Source organism: Protopterus annectens, chromosome 10.part0, assembly GCF_019279795.1.
Source record: "Protopterus annectens isolate FY-2018-M chromosome 10.part0, PAN1.0, whole genome shotgun sequence".
Classification (NCBI taxonomy): Eukaryota; Metazoa; Chordata; order Ceratodontiformes; family Protopteridae; genus Protopterus; species Protopterus annectens.
This window is the reverse complement of record NC_056744.1, coordinates 1,391,658,112-1,391,675,499: the sequence shown is the minus strand read 5'-3', so window position 1 is coordinate 1,391,675,499 and position 17,388 is coordinate 1,391,658,112. Positions and strand designations below refer to the sequence as shown.

General features: G+C 39.6%; 1 protein-coding gene across 1 annotated transcript in view; it reads left to right on the top strand.

Moving 5' to 3' along the window:
• Positions 1-1,214: 1,214 nt before the first annotated feature.
• COL24A1 (collagen type XXIV alpha 1 chain) overlaps positions 1,215-17,388 on the top strand; it is a 3,617,818-nt gene continuing 3,601,644 nt past the window's right edge. The window contains exon 1 of the mRNA XM_044086026.1: positions 1,215-1,834. Coding sequence (XP_043941961.1) covers positions 1,779-1,834 — 56 coding nt within the window. The 5' untranslated portion in view covers positions 1,215-1,778. The remainder of the gene's footprint in view (positions 1,835-17,388) is intronic.

Below are 17,388 nucleotides of genomic sequence, written 5' to 3'. Positions count from 1 at the left end.
ATGAAACCGGAGCACCCAGAGGAAACCCACACAACCACAGGGAGCACATGCAGACTCCACACAGAAGGTACCACAGCCGAGAATCGAACCAGAGAACCTCTTGCTGTGAGGCAGCAACGCTAACCGCTGCACCACCATGGCTGCCCTGAGTAGTTTTACACAATACTAGATGGAATTTCCTAAACACCTGGATAGAATTTCCTAAACACCGAGTGTGACAACCATGTCAATTAACCTCCCTTTGAACTGATGTTATGTATTAATTTACAGTTCACAATGTGATATTGTAATTAAAAAGTTAAAATACATTGTGAGACCATACTTTCTCCAGCAATAATGAAAAAAAAACTGCATGGACATGCTTTGCTACAGTTTATTTGCAAGGGCAGTTATATTATGAGGGAGGACTGGATTAGTGCCATTAACATGTGCCCTGTTTTCACGTACCATCACCTCAACCTCTCAAACAAGTACCATTAAAACTAGTGTCTACCTTGGGAGCCACACCTATGTTAGAAGTACAGTGAAATGTGTTACCCAGTACGACACTAGGGTCATAGGTAGGTACTAGGCTATCGGCTGAAAGACCTAAGTAACTCTAGCCAACAAGGTTCCCTGGCTTACGGACCCAAGAAAGTTAATTTCCTGTGCCCCTGTCAAGCAGAGCCACAGAAGTGATCCCCGGGGAGTATTTCCTATTTCCCATCCACTCAAGATTTTTCTTGAAGAGTGCTAATGAGGAACTTTGCTTGACATAGATGGGTACTACGGACATTGGGGAGTGAAGCCATACAGTAAAAACATTTGCCATCCATTGCTGGTAAACCAGTTGCCATCATACAATACTGAGATTTTTTTTTTTTTTGTATACATTTGGTTTGTCGAAGAAAAATTGACACCAGGATAAGAATAATGGTGCTAATTTTAACATGCCCGTTAGTTAAACTGCTAGATTTAACTCCCAGATGACGTGTGTGTTGTCTAAATGAATGTATTTTGGCACAAGCTTTTTTATGTTTTCTGAAAAGTTAAAAAAAGCATATTTAAATATTTCTTGGAAACGGGCAGGTAACCCTTCCAGTACGCAGCACACATTGCATTTTGGATGCGTACCCTTTGGCTTTAGGTGCAGCCCACCCGCCACCACAACGATGACAGCTGATAAGTTGCTTCGCTGTGGATTGAACCCAGTCTGAGCTGTGGCCACAGTGATGTCACGAGTGAGGAGCTATTGAAACTTAACACCAGCAAGTTGTAAATGCAAAGCGAACATTTCCCTTTTCCCTTCTGCAGAAGGCAGGTTTTGCAGAAGCAGCAGCAGCAGCGGGAGATCCTGGAGGTTGAGGGGGAAGGTAAACGGAGGACGGAAGCTGACTCCAGGCTCCGTGTTTGAGCCAAAAATGATTAGTAAATCTTAGTGCATGACCGCGCAATGGGCACCAATCTGTTATCCATCTAAGGTCTCTGTACTGAAGGCAAGTGTTGTGCTGCAGACTTACAATTACAGGAAACACATTACACACAACTGCCAGTGATTATGAAGAAGGCACTGATTTGCAGAGCAGCCACAAGCTGAGCGGGTTCTGGGTTACCGGACTGAAGCATGATAGAACTCTCTCCCAGCATGGACCGAAGTTGTTAAAGCTGGCTAGATCTGCTTGTATCATTTCCGACATTTATATATTTATTTGAGTGCATGTGAAATATCTAACTTACCAGCATCTGGCACTGGCTTCTGTTTACGGTTATCTATTCGCTGCCCGGACAAATGCATACAGATGTATTTAGGAGCCCCAAGGACAAGGAGTGGACGCATTTCCCCCACAGCATACAAGTAAGTAGTCATTAAACAGATGCCGGGCAAAACATGTTACTTACAGATAGGTGTGTTTGGAGGACGTTCATCTTTTCATCTAGGACGGATTAGCGAATTTTCCAAACACTGCTTTTTAAAACAGTTAAGAAATGTCGGGGTGATATTTGTGTATGTGTGTGTGTGTTTGGGGGGGGGGGGGGTACTTTGGTAGCATGCCACTCTCAGATGAAAACAAACTGCTTATTAAAGCATGTTGTTCCCCTATCCTATAACACTGGCTAGCAGCGAGTTTTTCCTTGTCTTTTTTTTCGAATACGTAGCAAGTCTCATTTATTTAAAATGATGTTAATGAGCTCGGTAGTTTGTAAGTCACTTGGACTTGCATATCCTTTACCTGACAGTTATTGAAGCAGCTTTCTTCACAGATAAGTGTGTTCATGGTATGTGTACGAATAGCTAATGTCAGTGGTGTTATTGCCCATTGCTTCTTGTGCTTTATTTTTTTTAATTTGTCACACTATTTATAAAATGTATTTTTTACAGTGACATTGTCGAGACGTTCTTGCTACCCTTGGGTAGTGAGGAGTCTCACCTGTATACCATACCTTTATATCCATCATACCTGGTGGCCCGTGGATATTAATAATAAGCTGCTGCTGCTGCACAGAGCTGCACACTGTTTCACTTTCTTGTGTGGTGATACATTGCCTACAAAAATGAGTAATCAGGACGTGCCTTACTCCAGGGTAATGTTGCCCCACATGCCACATTTTAGTAACTGTAAGAACAGACAGGTAGTCACAGTGTACACCTGGCTAAGCTGCTAAACCGTTGGAGAATTGTGAAGGCGCTGTGACGTGTCTGTCTGTAAGAACTGAACTTGTTGTATCCTGCAAGGCAGCTGCTACTGACAGGGCTTTCTGTAAGAAGTGCAGATGTGTTCTCATACTGTGGAAGTGTCCAAGTCTGATACTGACTGGTGGGGGTGGGGGAAGGTGATCAGGGCTCTGCGGGGAAATTTTTCTGGAAAATGCAACAGTCCCTGTATACTAATCCTTCCTTTAAACAGTACATGCAAGCGCGCGTACACACACACACATATACACATACACAAAGTAGCATTGTGTAACAGTCCAGAGAATGGAGCTATTTTTTTGCATATAAAAATCCGTTTAAAAGAGGCAGTAACAAGTCTGTAATAGTGTGTCCTGTACTTTCCATTCATTACCAGGCTTTCTCCGGTGTTTTACTTTAAATTACGTTATATTACTGAATTATCCTCGAGTTTTTTCATTTTTAAATATTTTGCAGCGGCAATGGGTATATGCGTATTTTTGCAGCAGAGTATAGTTGTGCGTAGCGCTTTCTGTAACTTGTGTTACAAGCCTCTCCATGTTTTTGGTAAGGCACTAACAGCCTGAGGTGAATTCCTCCGGCCCAAGTTGTAACTGAATCCAGATGAGGATGACTGAAGAAGTAGTAAAATAGTGGAAAAACAAAAGTCAGGGCCAGTAAGCCTAGTACATTCATGATTCAGGACATGGCAACACTGAAGTCATGTAACCGTTTTAGACACAAGTGCCCACCCCTTCTTTTGGTTACTCCGCATTCTCACAGGGGTTGCTACTCCCTCCCCTCGGTAGCTCCGTCTGGGTCCTCCTATCTACACACTTAGATCTTGTACAGTGATCCCATAAAACTTAAAATCCAGTCCAAATAATATGATTTAGACATTTGGTCCAGTTCAGTATAGAATTATAATTTTCGTGGGAATGACGATGCTGGTGATAATACCATTTAGTCACTAGCGGTTTAGTGTGTGTTCCGCTATTAAATCTGGAAAATAAAAAGCTTCAGTGTCGCTATTTAGTACAGTTTCTTCTTTGTAAGACTCACAAGCAGAAACATGTCTCGTTTTTAGATTGAATGAGTGACTAAGGGGGTTGGGTCTCCAGATGTATGTTCAAGGACTTAGGTTCGATTCTCAGAAATGTGAAAACGTAAGTATATTTAAGAAAGTAAGTCTGAAACGGCTGCTTCTGGGTGAATCCCCCTTCAGCGATCTCAGACTTATAATATACAAGGGGTGGATTGTAGGGTTGCCAGATATTCAAACGCGCAAAGTGGGACACGTGTTTTATGGAAATGTGAAGTTTTGCAAGACAAACCATTCCCACATGTCCAAAGGATTGGGCTTCACTTAATCACAATTATAAAATCTTGTTATTATAGAATTTGAATGTTGGTGCTGTTTCACAAAGTACTTCGGCGTTTTCGATACAAAACAGCTGTGTTTTATATGATACAGCTGTTAAACAAGACAAACAAGATTAGTACTAGGCTAACTGCCCTTATGGGCCATTTTAAGCGTAGCATGGAAGAATCAAACCAGGCACCTTGTGTCTGTAAGGCAAACACCTTATTCATTATACCAAAATTCTCAGATGGTAATTGTCCTGCTTAAAGAAGGAGCGGTGGCATTGCAATCCTAGTGGAGGGATGAATTGTCTTTTTTTTTGGGGGGGGGGGGTTCTTGAATTTTTTTTTTTGGCTCAGTTTGGGGACTCCTGCGGTTTAGTCTGGAACTTAAACACACACACACACACACACGCACACACACACACACGCACCAATGCACACACACGTGCGAGCTTCTGTGCGTGTGTGTATTCGTACTCTCTCTCTCTCTCAAACACACACGAGTGTGAGCACACAGACTATCTTCTGACATGTTTTTTAAATATTATTCAATACACATACACATGTGCACCTGCATATCATTACATATAAAACATAACATACATGCTTATGCTGTAACTAGATTCAACAGATGGAATAAAGTGTGTGTGTGTGCCTTTTTGTTGATGCAGTCAGAGCTCAAGTTTTATATTTTGAGCTATACATTTTCTATTTTTTAATCTTTTAGCCATTTAAAAATTAATTTGAGGTAATGAACTCCTGGGCAAAATAAGTGTACTTTTATCACTTCCTGGTCAGTTTCAGTTTACTATAACTAAGGTGGTGTTTGGCAGGTAGTAGCACGGTGGAGTGTAACACACAGTAGGCTTTGTCACTGTAGCACTCCCATCTATTTTGCTTGCTTTCTCTTTTTGGTTTAGATTACACTTTAGGTGGGAAATACACTTCACAAGCCTCTCTAACATATACAATCATAGTTTATTTTCTTCAGTTTATAACAAGTCAGTGTCAGTGTTTACACTGGTCTGTTGACATTTATGATGCAATGTAGAAACTCTGAATATCCATTTTTCTCTACCCAAGAAATGCATTTGCTTCTCTGCTTAGCTTAGGTCTTTAAATCTGCACTTTTTGTGGCCAGAAAGAAACCTTATACTTAAGAGGGTCGGGCAGTACTGAAATGCAGTGATGGGACTTCCCTAGAATACTTCACTGGCACTGAGGGTGAATGTGTTTTTACTAACAGATAGGAAACTTGAATACGTATAACGATTCCAAGCTCCTGCAACTGCTGTGTGTGTGTGTGTGTGTGTGTGTGTGTGTGTGTGTGTGTGTGTGTGTGTGTGTGTGTGTTTCTGATTTCACTATGACATTCTTTAATTCCAACCTGCTAACAGTGCTCATACATATGTGGAGATAAGTTTTATGGTTTATGGTTAAGGAGATTCAGATTTGATTTACAGAGTGCTGGAACAGAATTATATGAAGTACAGTAATATCAGGCAGGTTTTATTTGTAATGCTTACAGATTAAAGCAGCAGAGTTTAGCTTTTCTTTTAACCAGATGTGATAAACTCAGTAAATATTAGTGTACATTTTCGCATCCCTACACTGTAGCTGCTGTATGCTGGTTAATAAGATCTTAAGCTGAATTTTGCAAGAAGCTGTGTAGAAACAATTAGGTACAATCCTTGCCCTTCTTAAGCAAACATTACAGTTCAGCACCATTATTTAGTCAATGTCTTTGTCAAGCAATGTATCTCCCAAAACACTGTGTTCAGGTGTATATCTGAAACTCACGTTTGAATGGCTAAAGGATTAAGAAAAAATGTAAAGTGCGTGTGTGCGAATACGTGTGTGTCTGCACACACTCGCACACACAAGCTAAGGTAACAGTATGAGTACTGACATGTAAATGGTCAGCTTTGTTATCAGCAGCTCACAGTGTATTCTAACTGCTAGGTTACACATCCCTGGAAAATGAGGCTTGTGTGGCTTTAGAGATACTATATTTAAGTATATATTTAAGAAAGGCTCACACGTGTGTGCGTGTGTGTGTGTCAGTCAGTGTGTGTTAGAAGTTAAACCTCATAAAATATGTGTAACAAATATGTGCATGCACACGCAAGTGTGTATGTGTAGGTGTGTGTGTGTGTCTGTATGTGTCTGTGTGTTTGTATCTGTGTTTGTTGGGAGGTAAAGCCCATAAAAATATGAGTAACAAAGTGTGTGTGTGTGTGTGTGTGTGTGTGTGTGTGTGTGTGTGTGTGTGTGTGTGTGTGTATATACTAGTTATGTCTGTGTGGTTCTGTCATTTCTGTGTTACATTTGGCTGTTTGGTTTAAAGATCACACTACATGCCTACATGCCTTTTAAAGAGAAAAGGTTATGGAAGTGTGGTCATTCTGAGTTGTGAATTTGTGTATAAAATACAGTATTTTTCAAGAGGTGTCTGAGTGTAACTTTTAATAATAACTTATACGTCTGTATTTTCATATGAAAAATACATCAGTAGTTTCTGTGGATACTGATAAATCTGATATGTAAGATGTTCTGCACTAATTCAGAACTTTGGCTGGCTCTGCTGTAAGCAACAGATTAGAAGTTAAGTAGGCTGTGCATATTATAATTTATACACATATGTACTTATTTAATATAAATTAAATAAGTACATATTATAATTTATACACATATGTACTTATTTAATTTATATTGGTGACTGGGTAGATTCATTTTCAAAGAGCACCATCTGTTTACAGGTCATCACATGCTTTACATTACTGTGATAGGTAAAAAAAAGTAATAATTGGCATTGCCATTTAATAGTAATATTACTTTTTTGGCCAAAGTACAATAACATTGCAGTATGGCATAACGCTAGATCAAATGTCTACATTTGTCAGCTGCATTATTTACTGCAGCCTAATATTAAAAGAATCCATTTCGCAAGGGCAAACTATAAATGGAGACAAGTAAGTATTACATTTCAGTGTTAAGTACTACAGACATGCAGCTGTCCATGGACATACTTGAAAAGTATCCTCCATCATTGAATAAAACACACACTCTGCAGTGGCTACAGGCAAATTACAACTACAGTAATTGAGCATTTCTTCTAAATGTCCTGAGATATGTTTCTTAAAAAAGGAATGATTTGAAACTTTCAAGTATCCTAGACTATTGTTATTGCATTCCTCTTCAGCCTGGTGTCGACATCTGATCCACTAGCAACACATTATATGGTTTTGCAATGGTGTTTGTGGTCTAAGACTTGTTTGTCTTTCGGCTTTTCCCAGTTAGGGGTCGCCACAGCAGAACTCCGGTCCGCTAATGATTGGCAGTAGATTTTTACGTGCTGGCTTGCCAGGCCTAAACTATGGAATTCCAGAGTTAAAAAGCCCACAGTCTGAGATTTTATTTGCTTGATTTTTGGCACTGGGATTGACAGACTACTGAGTCACTTGAACATTTTTTTCAGACTCAGTCCAGGAACACTGTCAGATTAAATGACTTGCTCAGAGTTATACATCAGGCCAATAGATGTTGAGGGAACCAAACCATGGGCTACTGGATAATGTTCGTTAACAGGTCCTAGTCTTGAATCATCTGTGCTTTCAGATTAATGATATTCCAAAAACTGTAGATATTCCAGATCACTGACACAGCAGAAGTTTTATGCTTTCCTACTTTTACGTTTTCTCTTTGAATCCATTTTAAAGCTGTCTGTGTTGCAGTCTCAGATCTCAGGACTGAGAGGGCAATATAGCATGATTAGGTTATAACTATTAGCTGACGTTGAATTATTCAACACCTACTTATATGATGCTCACTGAATTGAAAAGAAAAACAGTTATCTGTAATGATAGAGACCGTGTTTTCTAAACCATTCTGGCTGTGGTGGAGAATTCCTCTTTCTCCAACTTGCAACAACAATAGAGATACAATAATATAGTTTTGAGATGCAGAGGCAAGCCCCCCTACATTGATGTCTGTAGGGGCTGCCATCCACAAATGCACACACAAAAACAATGTTTTTACCCTCCAGCCCTCTCCACTTTATGAACACCCAGCTGTCAGCCATGCATATGTCAGCAAGTCGAGAGTTCCCACATTAATTGCTGGCTAATAGTCATATATTCAGCCAAAAGTTCACACGTTCATTATGATATCCGATGTACAGAGAAAATGGTTATTCCAAGTAGTTACTAGGATTCAGCATTCTAATTTTCATAAAATCTCATTTGAGAAATCTAGCTATATATTTTTTTCTCAATTTCAGCTATTGTGTTTTGGTATTTTAGACTTTTGTCTTATTCAGTGCTACCTGCCAATGATAAAACATGAGTTCTATAGCAGGTATCCTAAGTGTCAAGAGTAAACTGAGGATGACGTGACCAAGAGCGCCATTGGTCAAGTTCTGCCCATCGAGGGTTATGTTATTACATCCAGTAGCTCTTAAGGTCTTTGCTCAAGACCAGGGCACTGCTAAACTGGGGGGGATCAGACAGTCAAGCCCTGGCAACCAGGAGGGTGGGGCCACATAGATGACAGAGATTCTAGGAGAGGGAAGAATAAAGTAGGTGAGAAAAAAAATGTTGCTAAGAGGGATGAGTTAGGAAAGGAAGCTTAAAGAAATAATGTTTAAATTAAGGCAGAATTTGTGCAGTTAAGGAGGGAGCAAGATATAAAACTAAATGGTATGTAAAGATGTTAGATATCATTTAAATGCAGGTGCATTTATTTATTTATTACTATTTGATAACCAGGTAGGTGCAGTGGTCTGAAGACCACTTTTAACCATTGGAGAAATACAGTGTGGTGAAAAATAAAAAGAGCTGTGAAAGGAGAAACAGAAACATGCAGCCAGGAAGTGAGGAAACAGACATCTGCCCATATATTGCAACAGTTTAGGATAAATAACATCTGGGGAGACACCAGGCTGATAATACAGTTTGTCTATACAATAAAATGTTTAAAATGGCAAAATACAGTGACAGATATATTATGCAGTGCATCTAGATAAATCGGCACAGTGGAGTAATGTAACAACCAGTGAAAGGGGTTAATGCAGTTAGTTAAGACCATGTTGAGAGTAGTCAACTCCTGATAATCACAAGAGTGGAAACAGTAAATCCAAGACGGAAGTTCTTAACACAGGCGTGATCGGCAGGCAGACAGGATGTCTTCTTGCAAAAAATCCAAGAAACATGTTTAAGTGATTTTGCTTGTAGTCAGTGAGTAACAAGGCAGGGTAGAGAAATGATTAATGACTATGTCTTGGCTGTGAATAAGGAAAACTACTAGAGGAAGAAGAGCAGTAGAGAATGTTAGGCAGGGTGGAGAAATGATTAATGACTATGTCTTGGCTGTGAATAAGGAAAACTACTAGAGGAAGAAGAGCAGTAGAGAATGTTGGGTGCTCAAGAGACAGGAAGCAAAGACATCACATATCCATACCCAAAATAAAGAGAAATTGATCAAACGTTGCTGTAGGAAGTTCACAAGGCATCATCAACGCCCTTTTTCCCATTTCTGTATGGGGTCATGGTGTTATTCAACTGCATCCACTTCTCACAGTCCACAACTGATCTTCCACCTTCTGCGATAGTCATGCCTACTTGCCACAGTTTGTCTCTCCCACACTCTATCCACCTTTTGGTGGGATGCCGTCATCTTTTCTTTCATGTCTCCTGTCTCTCCCAAATGTGCTTTACCATATCAAATTTTGCTTTCTTGCATATGAAGGGGAACCATTATAGTCATTTTCCTTAGCCTTCTCTCTAACTGGGGCTACTTTCGTTTCATCTGCCCATAGTATGCATCCTACTATCCTTCTCAGATACTTCATCTCCATTACTTCAGGCTTCCTCAGCTGCTCTGCCTTCACTGCTATGAAGAGGTACTGTTTGCACCATAGTTTTGTACCTCTTACTTTTCACCTTCTTTGACAGTCATCTGTCACATGTGACTCCTGACCCTTTTGTTAGTTGGCTGCGGTGCTTCTCATTCTAGCATTGACCTCCTCATTCAAATTTCCCTTCTCCTAGACCTTATTTTCAGATAATTCTGTCTCGGTTTTTCACTTTTTCTGATTTTCATCATTTGCAGCCATGACCACCATCTTGTCTGTACTCAAGTTTCATCCCATGTGCCTTCAGTTTTGCATTTTAGTCCTCCTATCATTTGTTGATGTCTCTGGCCACAGTTTGCTTGCAGTGCCACGACATCTGCATACAGCAGCTTTGTTCTTTCCCCTCTGACCTATGTGCTAACGTAGACCATCACCAGTATGAACAAGAGTGGGCTCAGAACATAGTCAAGATACACACTGGTTCCCACTGGGAACCCCTCTGTGAGTCCAAATACTGTTCATATTTGTGACATTGCATCCCTGTACATAGTCTGCATTATTTCACCTAGGGCTCTTTAACTTTGAGCCTTCACAGGACTGCATAAATCAGCTTTCTTGGGGCCTTGTCTTATGCTTTCTGTAAGTCTCAAAGTGCTCAGATGGACTCTTTCCTCATTTTCAGCTTTTTTCTCCACTTTCTGACACACTACAAATATTGAATAAGCTGTTCTGCATCATGATCTGAATCTAAACTGCTCATCTCCAATTTTTCTTTCTATTACTATGTGTATTCACTTATCTGTCACCCTGTCCAGTACTTTCATGCAGTGTGACAAGAGTTTAATGGCTCTGTCCTGCCCACAGTTGTAAATATCCCTTTTGTTCTTGTACAGTGGCACTAGAAAGCTTATTCTGCAGTAATGCAGGATACACTTCTCTCCCCATGCTGTGACAAGTACCCTCAGAAGCCTCTTCACCCATAATGTACCCAACATCTTAATCATAACTGCCATGACCTTATCTGAGCTTGCCACTTTCAGTGACTTCATTTTCTTTAGTGTACATTATGCTTCCTCTGATGGCTGTGCATATGAAATCATGAAGACTACCCTATCTTTACACTGGGATCTAACAGCTATGAGTCTGGCACTGATTCTAATGATATATTTCACTGTTATCAGAAGTCGCTTACCACAATTTCCAGTTTTAATCTCTCCTGCTCCTGAGAAGTAGAATCTGAATCCCAAATGAAGAGACTTTGCTGCACTGCCCTTCCATCTTATCTTCTGGATGTACAGGATATCCAGTCTTCTCATTACTATCATGTCATCTACTTCCAAACTGCATCCAGTCAGGGATCCTATATTCAGAGTAACAATCTAGCTTTCACTCAACAGAGCTGTCATAGATAACCCAGTCTCTGGGCAACTGGACATTGGCCAGCCAGTAGCTTACTCAGCCAGGGCTGCTGGCCTTTATGGCTAGCACACTCTAGCAAATAGGAACACACAGACCCTGCCGACAATTAGTATGGGACCCTGGAATAGGGAGGAGCATGTCAGATCTTCAACCTGGTTAGCACTTGGCAAATGTCCATGACCCTTTAGCATTAATCAATGTGACCAAATCACCTAGAACCAAATTTTACACCTCCAAATGGCAACCCTGACAAAATGAGAAATCTGTGGTCTGTGCTCTCGTGTCTAGAGGACACTACATACCACTATTGACACATAAAGTGGTTGGTTTACATGAACCATCCCCCAGCAGGCAACACTAAAGTCCATTAAGCATTGGTTATTCCCAGAGAAGTACGTAGGTTATGCAGCCCAAGTGTGTCAGGAAAAAGGTTCATGTGTAACATACTGGGCCCTTTAGCAGCAAATAATTGGACAATACTACCTTGATTTATTTTAATGCTGTCATTGTCCCTTCAAAAAGTCATGTTTGTGTAGACTGTAGCTGGTGAATTTTTTAGCATTCTTGGGGTTTCGGTAAAGGTCTTCTGAGAACTGTTGTAAAGTTGTAAACCTGAATTTCTCCAGTTCCATTTTTTTTTCAGGGATTAGGTCAGCTAAATGACTTACAGGATGTTCAGTGATGAATGCTGACTAATTTGTTACTGACAACCTTTAGACATTGAATTAAGAATAACTTCAGTGCGATTGTCTGATGATAAGAATCACTTTGACATTTCTTCCTAATAGCATTGCTTACCTCAGTCACTAAAGCAGTTTACAGTTTTGTTGCAGTCTATTAAAATAAAGTGTATCCTTAAATGTCTGCAATAAAAGTAATTTTACCAAGCTTCTCCTCTGTTGATGTGATCTTTAAAAATAATTGGTTCCGAGTGTATTTTTTAATAATCTGAATTAAAGAAAATTCCCACTCCTTGTCTTCTTTCACTGATCTGGCACATTTAGTCAATTGCCAGTGTGGCTGAGTGAAAAATGAAAATAAATCATTCCTAGCTACTCATTGTAGTGTCCAAACTCAAACCTTAGCCATCGTTCTTTACTATAATCTGTAGAGGACAGTTTCTTCAATGTTGGCAATCCCAGAAATGACATTGGCTGAGGTGTCCCAATTCCTCAATTACTAGGAAATCAAGTCGTTGATCTAAGGAAAACTATGCTCATTTTCTTTAAATGTATTAATCTGAAACCTAGATTATCATCAGCCAGCATTCCTTCTTGGCTGCCAACCCTCACCCTTGTTACCTCTCCTTAAAACACAGAGCTGTACTTCTTTTCCTCTGTGTACCAGAGAGATGTCTTTGCACTTCAGGAGCCAGTCACTAACTAATGTATGTCATTTTTCTCCTGTGATTTCCAACAATTGCCTAAATGCAATAAAACAGCACTGAAGTTGTCACTATAAAAATATGAAAAGGCATGCCGGTTTTGTCTATACAAGTATCCAAGTAAAAGGAAACAGCTCCAATGCTGAGAAGACTCCCGTCACAAAAACAGAGAATCAAAATATAAGAAAAAACGGAGGTCTAGCCACGAACAAAATCCACATCCAAAAGTCCGTTGTAGAAAGGGTAAAACAAAATATTTATTTCATAAACATATAAAGATGAGCGCTTTCGCGTAGTATAATCCATGCTTCATCAGATAACAATAAATGCAAACCTCTTCCCTTAAATACAAAACTAGACGGGAAAATCTGATTAATTATCAAGCAATCAATCAATGAAGGCAATGCATCTAGATACATCAATTAAATCAACATTAAAAAACAGTGATGCATAGTGCAGTCGCTAAAGAAAGAACAATAAATAATTATGTTTCCATAAACTTAAAGTACCCCAATTGAACATCGAGGTCTATACAATTATACATATGCACCATTGCAAAAAACACAAAACATGCGCAGCAACTTCGCGAAACCCAATTTTAGGTTCATTATATTGCAGGCACTCTATATATTCCTTCACTAAGGATAAGTTAAAAACAAAAATAACTACATTCTAAAACAACATCAAGAACCTAAAATCTAGTTAACCACACATAAGCTTAATGCGCGTCGCCTATAAAATCATTTCTTCAATACAAAGGCGCTATATAAACACGCTGTGTAAAAAGCATATGACCCTGTCAAATGCAATGTTAAACCCATGCGTATAAACTCATAAGATACATATACAAGGCATGTACGTAATACTAAATAGTAAAATGCATCTGTATGCAATAAAATAAATACATATCTGCATAAACAACACTACCTACAAAATCATTAATTCAATATAATGCAAACGCGCTATGTAAAAAACTTGTAACAAAGACTAATGTAGTAGTAAGCATATGCCAAGAGATGTGAAAAACCGTCTGCTAAAGACTAAGTAATAAAATGCAAACTGTATAAAATATAATGAGGTATGATGAAGCAAAGTAATGTACCTCTTAATAACAATATAGTAAGTGCTCTGGAGTCCTGAAGGTATTAACTTAAAATAAAGTAATATACCTCTTAATAAGAATATCATAGGTGCTGTAGAATCCTAAAAATCCTCAAACTGGCTATTTTTAACATTTTCCACCCATCCACTCAGGCTGTCAGCAGACCACCTATGGATTCTGTAGAAAATGATGCATGCACCTTTGCATGCTAAAGAGATAGCTAAAACGATTAGCATTTCAAGGGATACACTGGGATTCTAATTAATTTAGTTGACTACAGATCCCATGGAAGTTAGGCTACAAGGAATACTTCTGCGTGTGTTATTTATTAAGCCTCCTAATATGACATAATGCCTGAGTGGGTGAAATATCTGCCACAACTGAAGAAATACACCCACAGAAGTGAAGAATTATACCCAACATCAAGTTTCCATATGTGGAAATATGGAAGTATAATTTACAGTGGAAATGTGGCATATCTACAACATCTTGGAATACTTGTACTATAAGGAGCAAACCTGGCTTATAATTGGAACTGCTGGAACTGCAGGGGAACATATGTAAAGATATGTAACTCTTAGTTTTCTTCATGAGGAGAAATAATAACAGAACATGGTGGTAAAAAAATTAGTATATTCCTATCCCACAAATAACCTGCCTCTTGCTCTTTAAAAGAAAACAAAAGTCCTACAAAGACTATATATGCGTATGTTACTGAGATGCATGATTTTGGATCAAGAGGTAATCTGTCATATAAGAAGTGATGAAGCAATGACCAGGCTATTAAAATAAACAAACGTAGCCTCATCAAAAGCTGTGGAGGTATGTAGAGTAAGTGAATTTAGTAGTGGAAAGTTAAAGGAATTAATGATAAAAGCACATTGTGAGTCAAAAATATGGTAGCAATGAAAACTACCACAGCAAGATATGTTGAAAACTATTGGATATGAAAGACAAGACCATGGGCTAATGTATAGTAACTACAAGAGTATCCAAGTTAGGATGCTAGTATGTTTGCATCATTTTAATTAAGCCTTGCAGTAGGAGTGACTGTAAGCATGACAGGAAGCCTTACCCACCTCTGGGACTGGGACCCACAGACAAGTGCTGCATGCATACACATAACTAAATGGTATAAAGCTGGTATGGTAATGTGGTACAAAGCTAATCAGATGTGTATTCAGGCGTGCACAGTATTTACATATTGAAGGGATTGCATAGTAAAACAGAGCTTCCACATTATAGGAAAGAGTGGTGCTAAGATGATAAGGTAGATAAATACTACCACATATGGGTGTTTGACCAGTGTGGTGGACATCACCAGAAAGGCAGGCTAGCACAGTATAGTTCAAGCATGTCCATGTGCATAATGTAGTGCAGCATATCTGGCACCTCAAATAACCTAAAGAAGGTCAACAAAGCAAAGTGACAGTGCTTGCCCAGTTCATTATTGAAATCTGGAGGAAATGAGACATAGCAAGCAGAGGAAAACTCACAAAGGTAGCCATGAGATATGTAAGATTGGGGGTAATCATTTTTGTGGAATCAATATAACTGTATGTATGCATATGTGTGTGATTAGAATATGAAATAATCGGGGAGGGATAGAGGGAGAAGGGAGGACAGCAGGGCTAGACAGACAGATAGACAAACATAAAACACAGAAACCAAGAGGAACAGTATATATACACATACACACAAAATGTGGGTATGACAATGGATGGACACAGACTAGTAGAGGGCAGACAGGTGGTGATGGCAGTAGTTGGTCAACAAGTAAGGTATGGGAAATGGCACCTGGATAGGGATAGTGCAGTGGTCATGGTCAAATGCCAGGCTGACCCACAGGTCAACATCCAGTCATTAATCACTTCTGAAATCACGGGCAGGTTGTGGCCCTTGCGGCCTGATAGTGGCCTGCTAGTTGGGGCCTACAGGCTGTGTTACATGACAAGGCAGGCCTCTTGCATTTAGCAGACTTCTGATGATAGCAGCCCTTGCAACTGATGCAAGAAGATGAGGAGAGACCCCTTCCAGCTACTGTCAGTACAGCAGCTGATGCGCCTCTCTTGAGAAGTGACCACAATTGCCACTAGTGATCCTACCAGGTGAGCTTAAGCAGGATCCTCCATTCCACTTTGGAAATGCAGATGTGGCAACCACTGGTGATCCAGTGCCAATGGCATTGGATGGCTCACACTGGAGCTACTACTGTCACTGCACACCCTCCACCACAACACAGCCTTCAGAAGGATGAGATGAAGAAAGTACTTTAGTACCCACCTATGGTACATATACAATGGCAGTTGCACAGAGGAACTCCATACATAGCATATATACCCTGCTGCTGAGAGAGCTGCTATCTCTTCCTGTGACATCCAGCCGTATTCATCTGTTGCTCCTCAGGTGCATTAAAAGAACATATGCACACCTCAGTACATAGGTGCACCAGGCAATACAGTAAGAGGCCAAAAATGCTTTAAATGCATGCCCTTCCCCCCACGCGCGCGCGTGTGTGTGTGTGTATGTATGTATGTGTATGTGTGTGTCTCTCTGTCTCCTGCTCTCTCTAATTTTTGCCTCGCACTGATGAATCATGGCAGGATGCTGTCCCTGTATGTCACTTTACCAGTGCCAGCACTGCTTACCAGAATGCGTAATACAGTAGCACCACTTACTATCCTAGGAAACTCCTGTTAGGATCCCACCTTGCACATGAGGCCATCATCTCACTTGAATAGGTACTTAGATAAAACTCTGTGCAGGAAGAACAAGAATGTCTTTTTATTTATTTTATTTATTTTACATTTGTTGACTGGGCTAGTCTAACTGGATATATGTCCATTTTCAGTAGAGGCCCGGGGAGATAAGTTCCGAGGAAACAAAATAAAATTACATGTACAAAAATTAATGTATACAATGAACATTGCAGGTACAGTACAGAGAATAATCAAAGAGGTCATTCGTTCATAACATAGTGCAAAATATACAGATACAAGTAGTACAATACAAAATGTAGTTGCAATACATCATAAAGAAAAAGATGGCAGCTGAATTATACAATATATTAGTATACAAGTAGTCCTAAAGAAAAAGTAGGAGCTGAATTATACAATATATTAGTAAAAGTAGTCTCCTTAATGAGATTCTGAGGATGTAAGTAATGGTATCTAGAAGGACAACGACAGTTGTTATTAAGAAAAGGAACTTGATTACTGAGAAGAGGGGGGTAGGTTGAACCAAGTAAGAAGAACTAGTTGATCAGTCAGGTTTAGTACAGGGGCACAACCAATGTGTTCTGAGGAAAAGTTTGTTTGTTTTTAAAGAGTGATATAGAGGGAAGAGAGGAAGGTTTGCTAGGAAGAAGGTTCCAGGATTTTCCAACAGTATTAGAGAAAAGAGTCCCCAGCCCTGTTGTTTGATTTACAAATATTTACAAGAAGTTTATGTGATGATCGTCAGGTCTTTATATTTTTGTAGGGGATAATGAGGGTAAATAGTATAGGGGTATTGGTAGGTTGGTAAAGGGTTTTATGGGCAATGGTAAGTTGGTGGAATTTAAGCTGATTTTGTAATTCAAGCCATCCCAGTTGTTTTAGATTACAACAGTGGTGGGT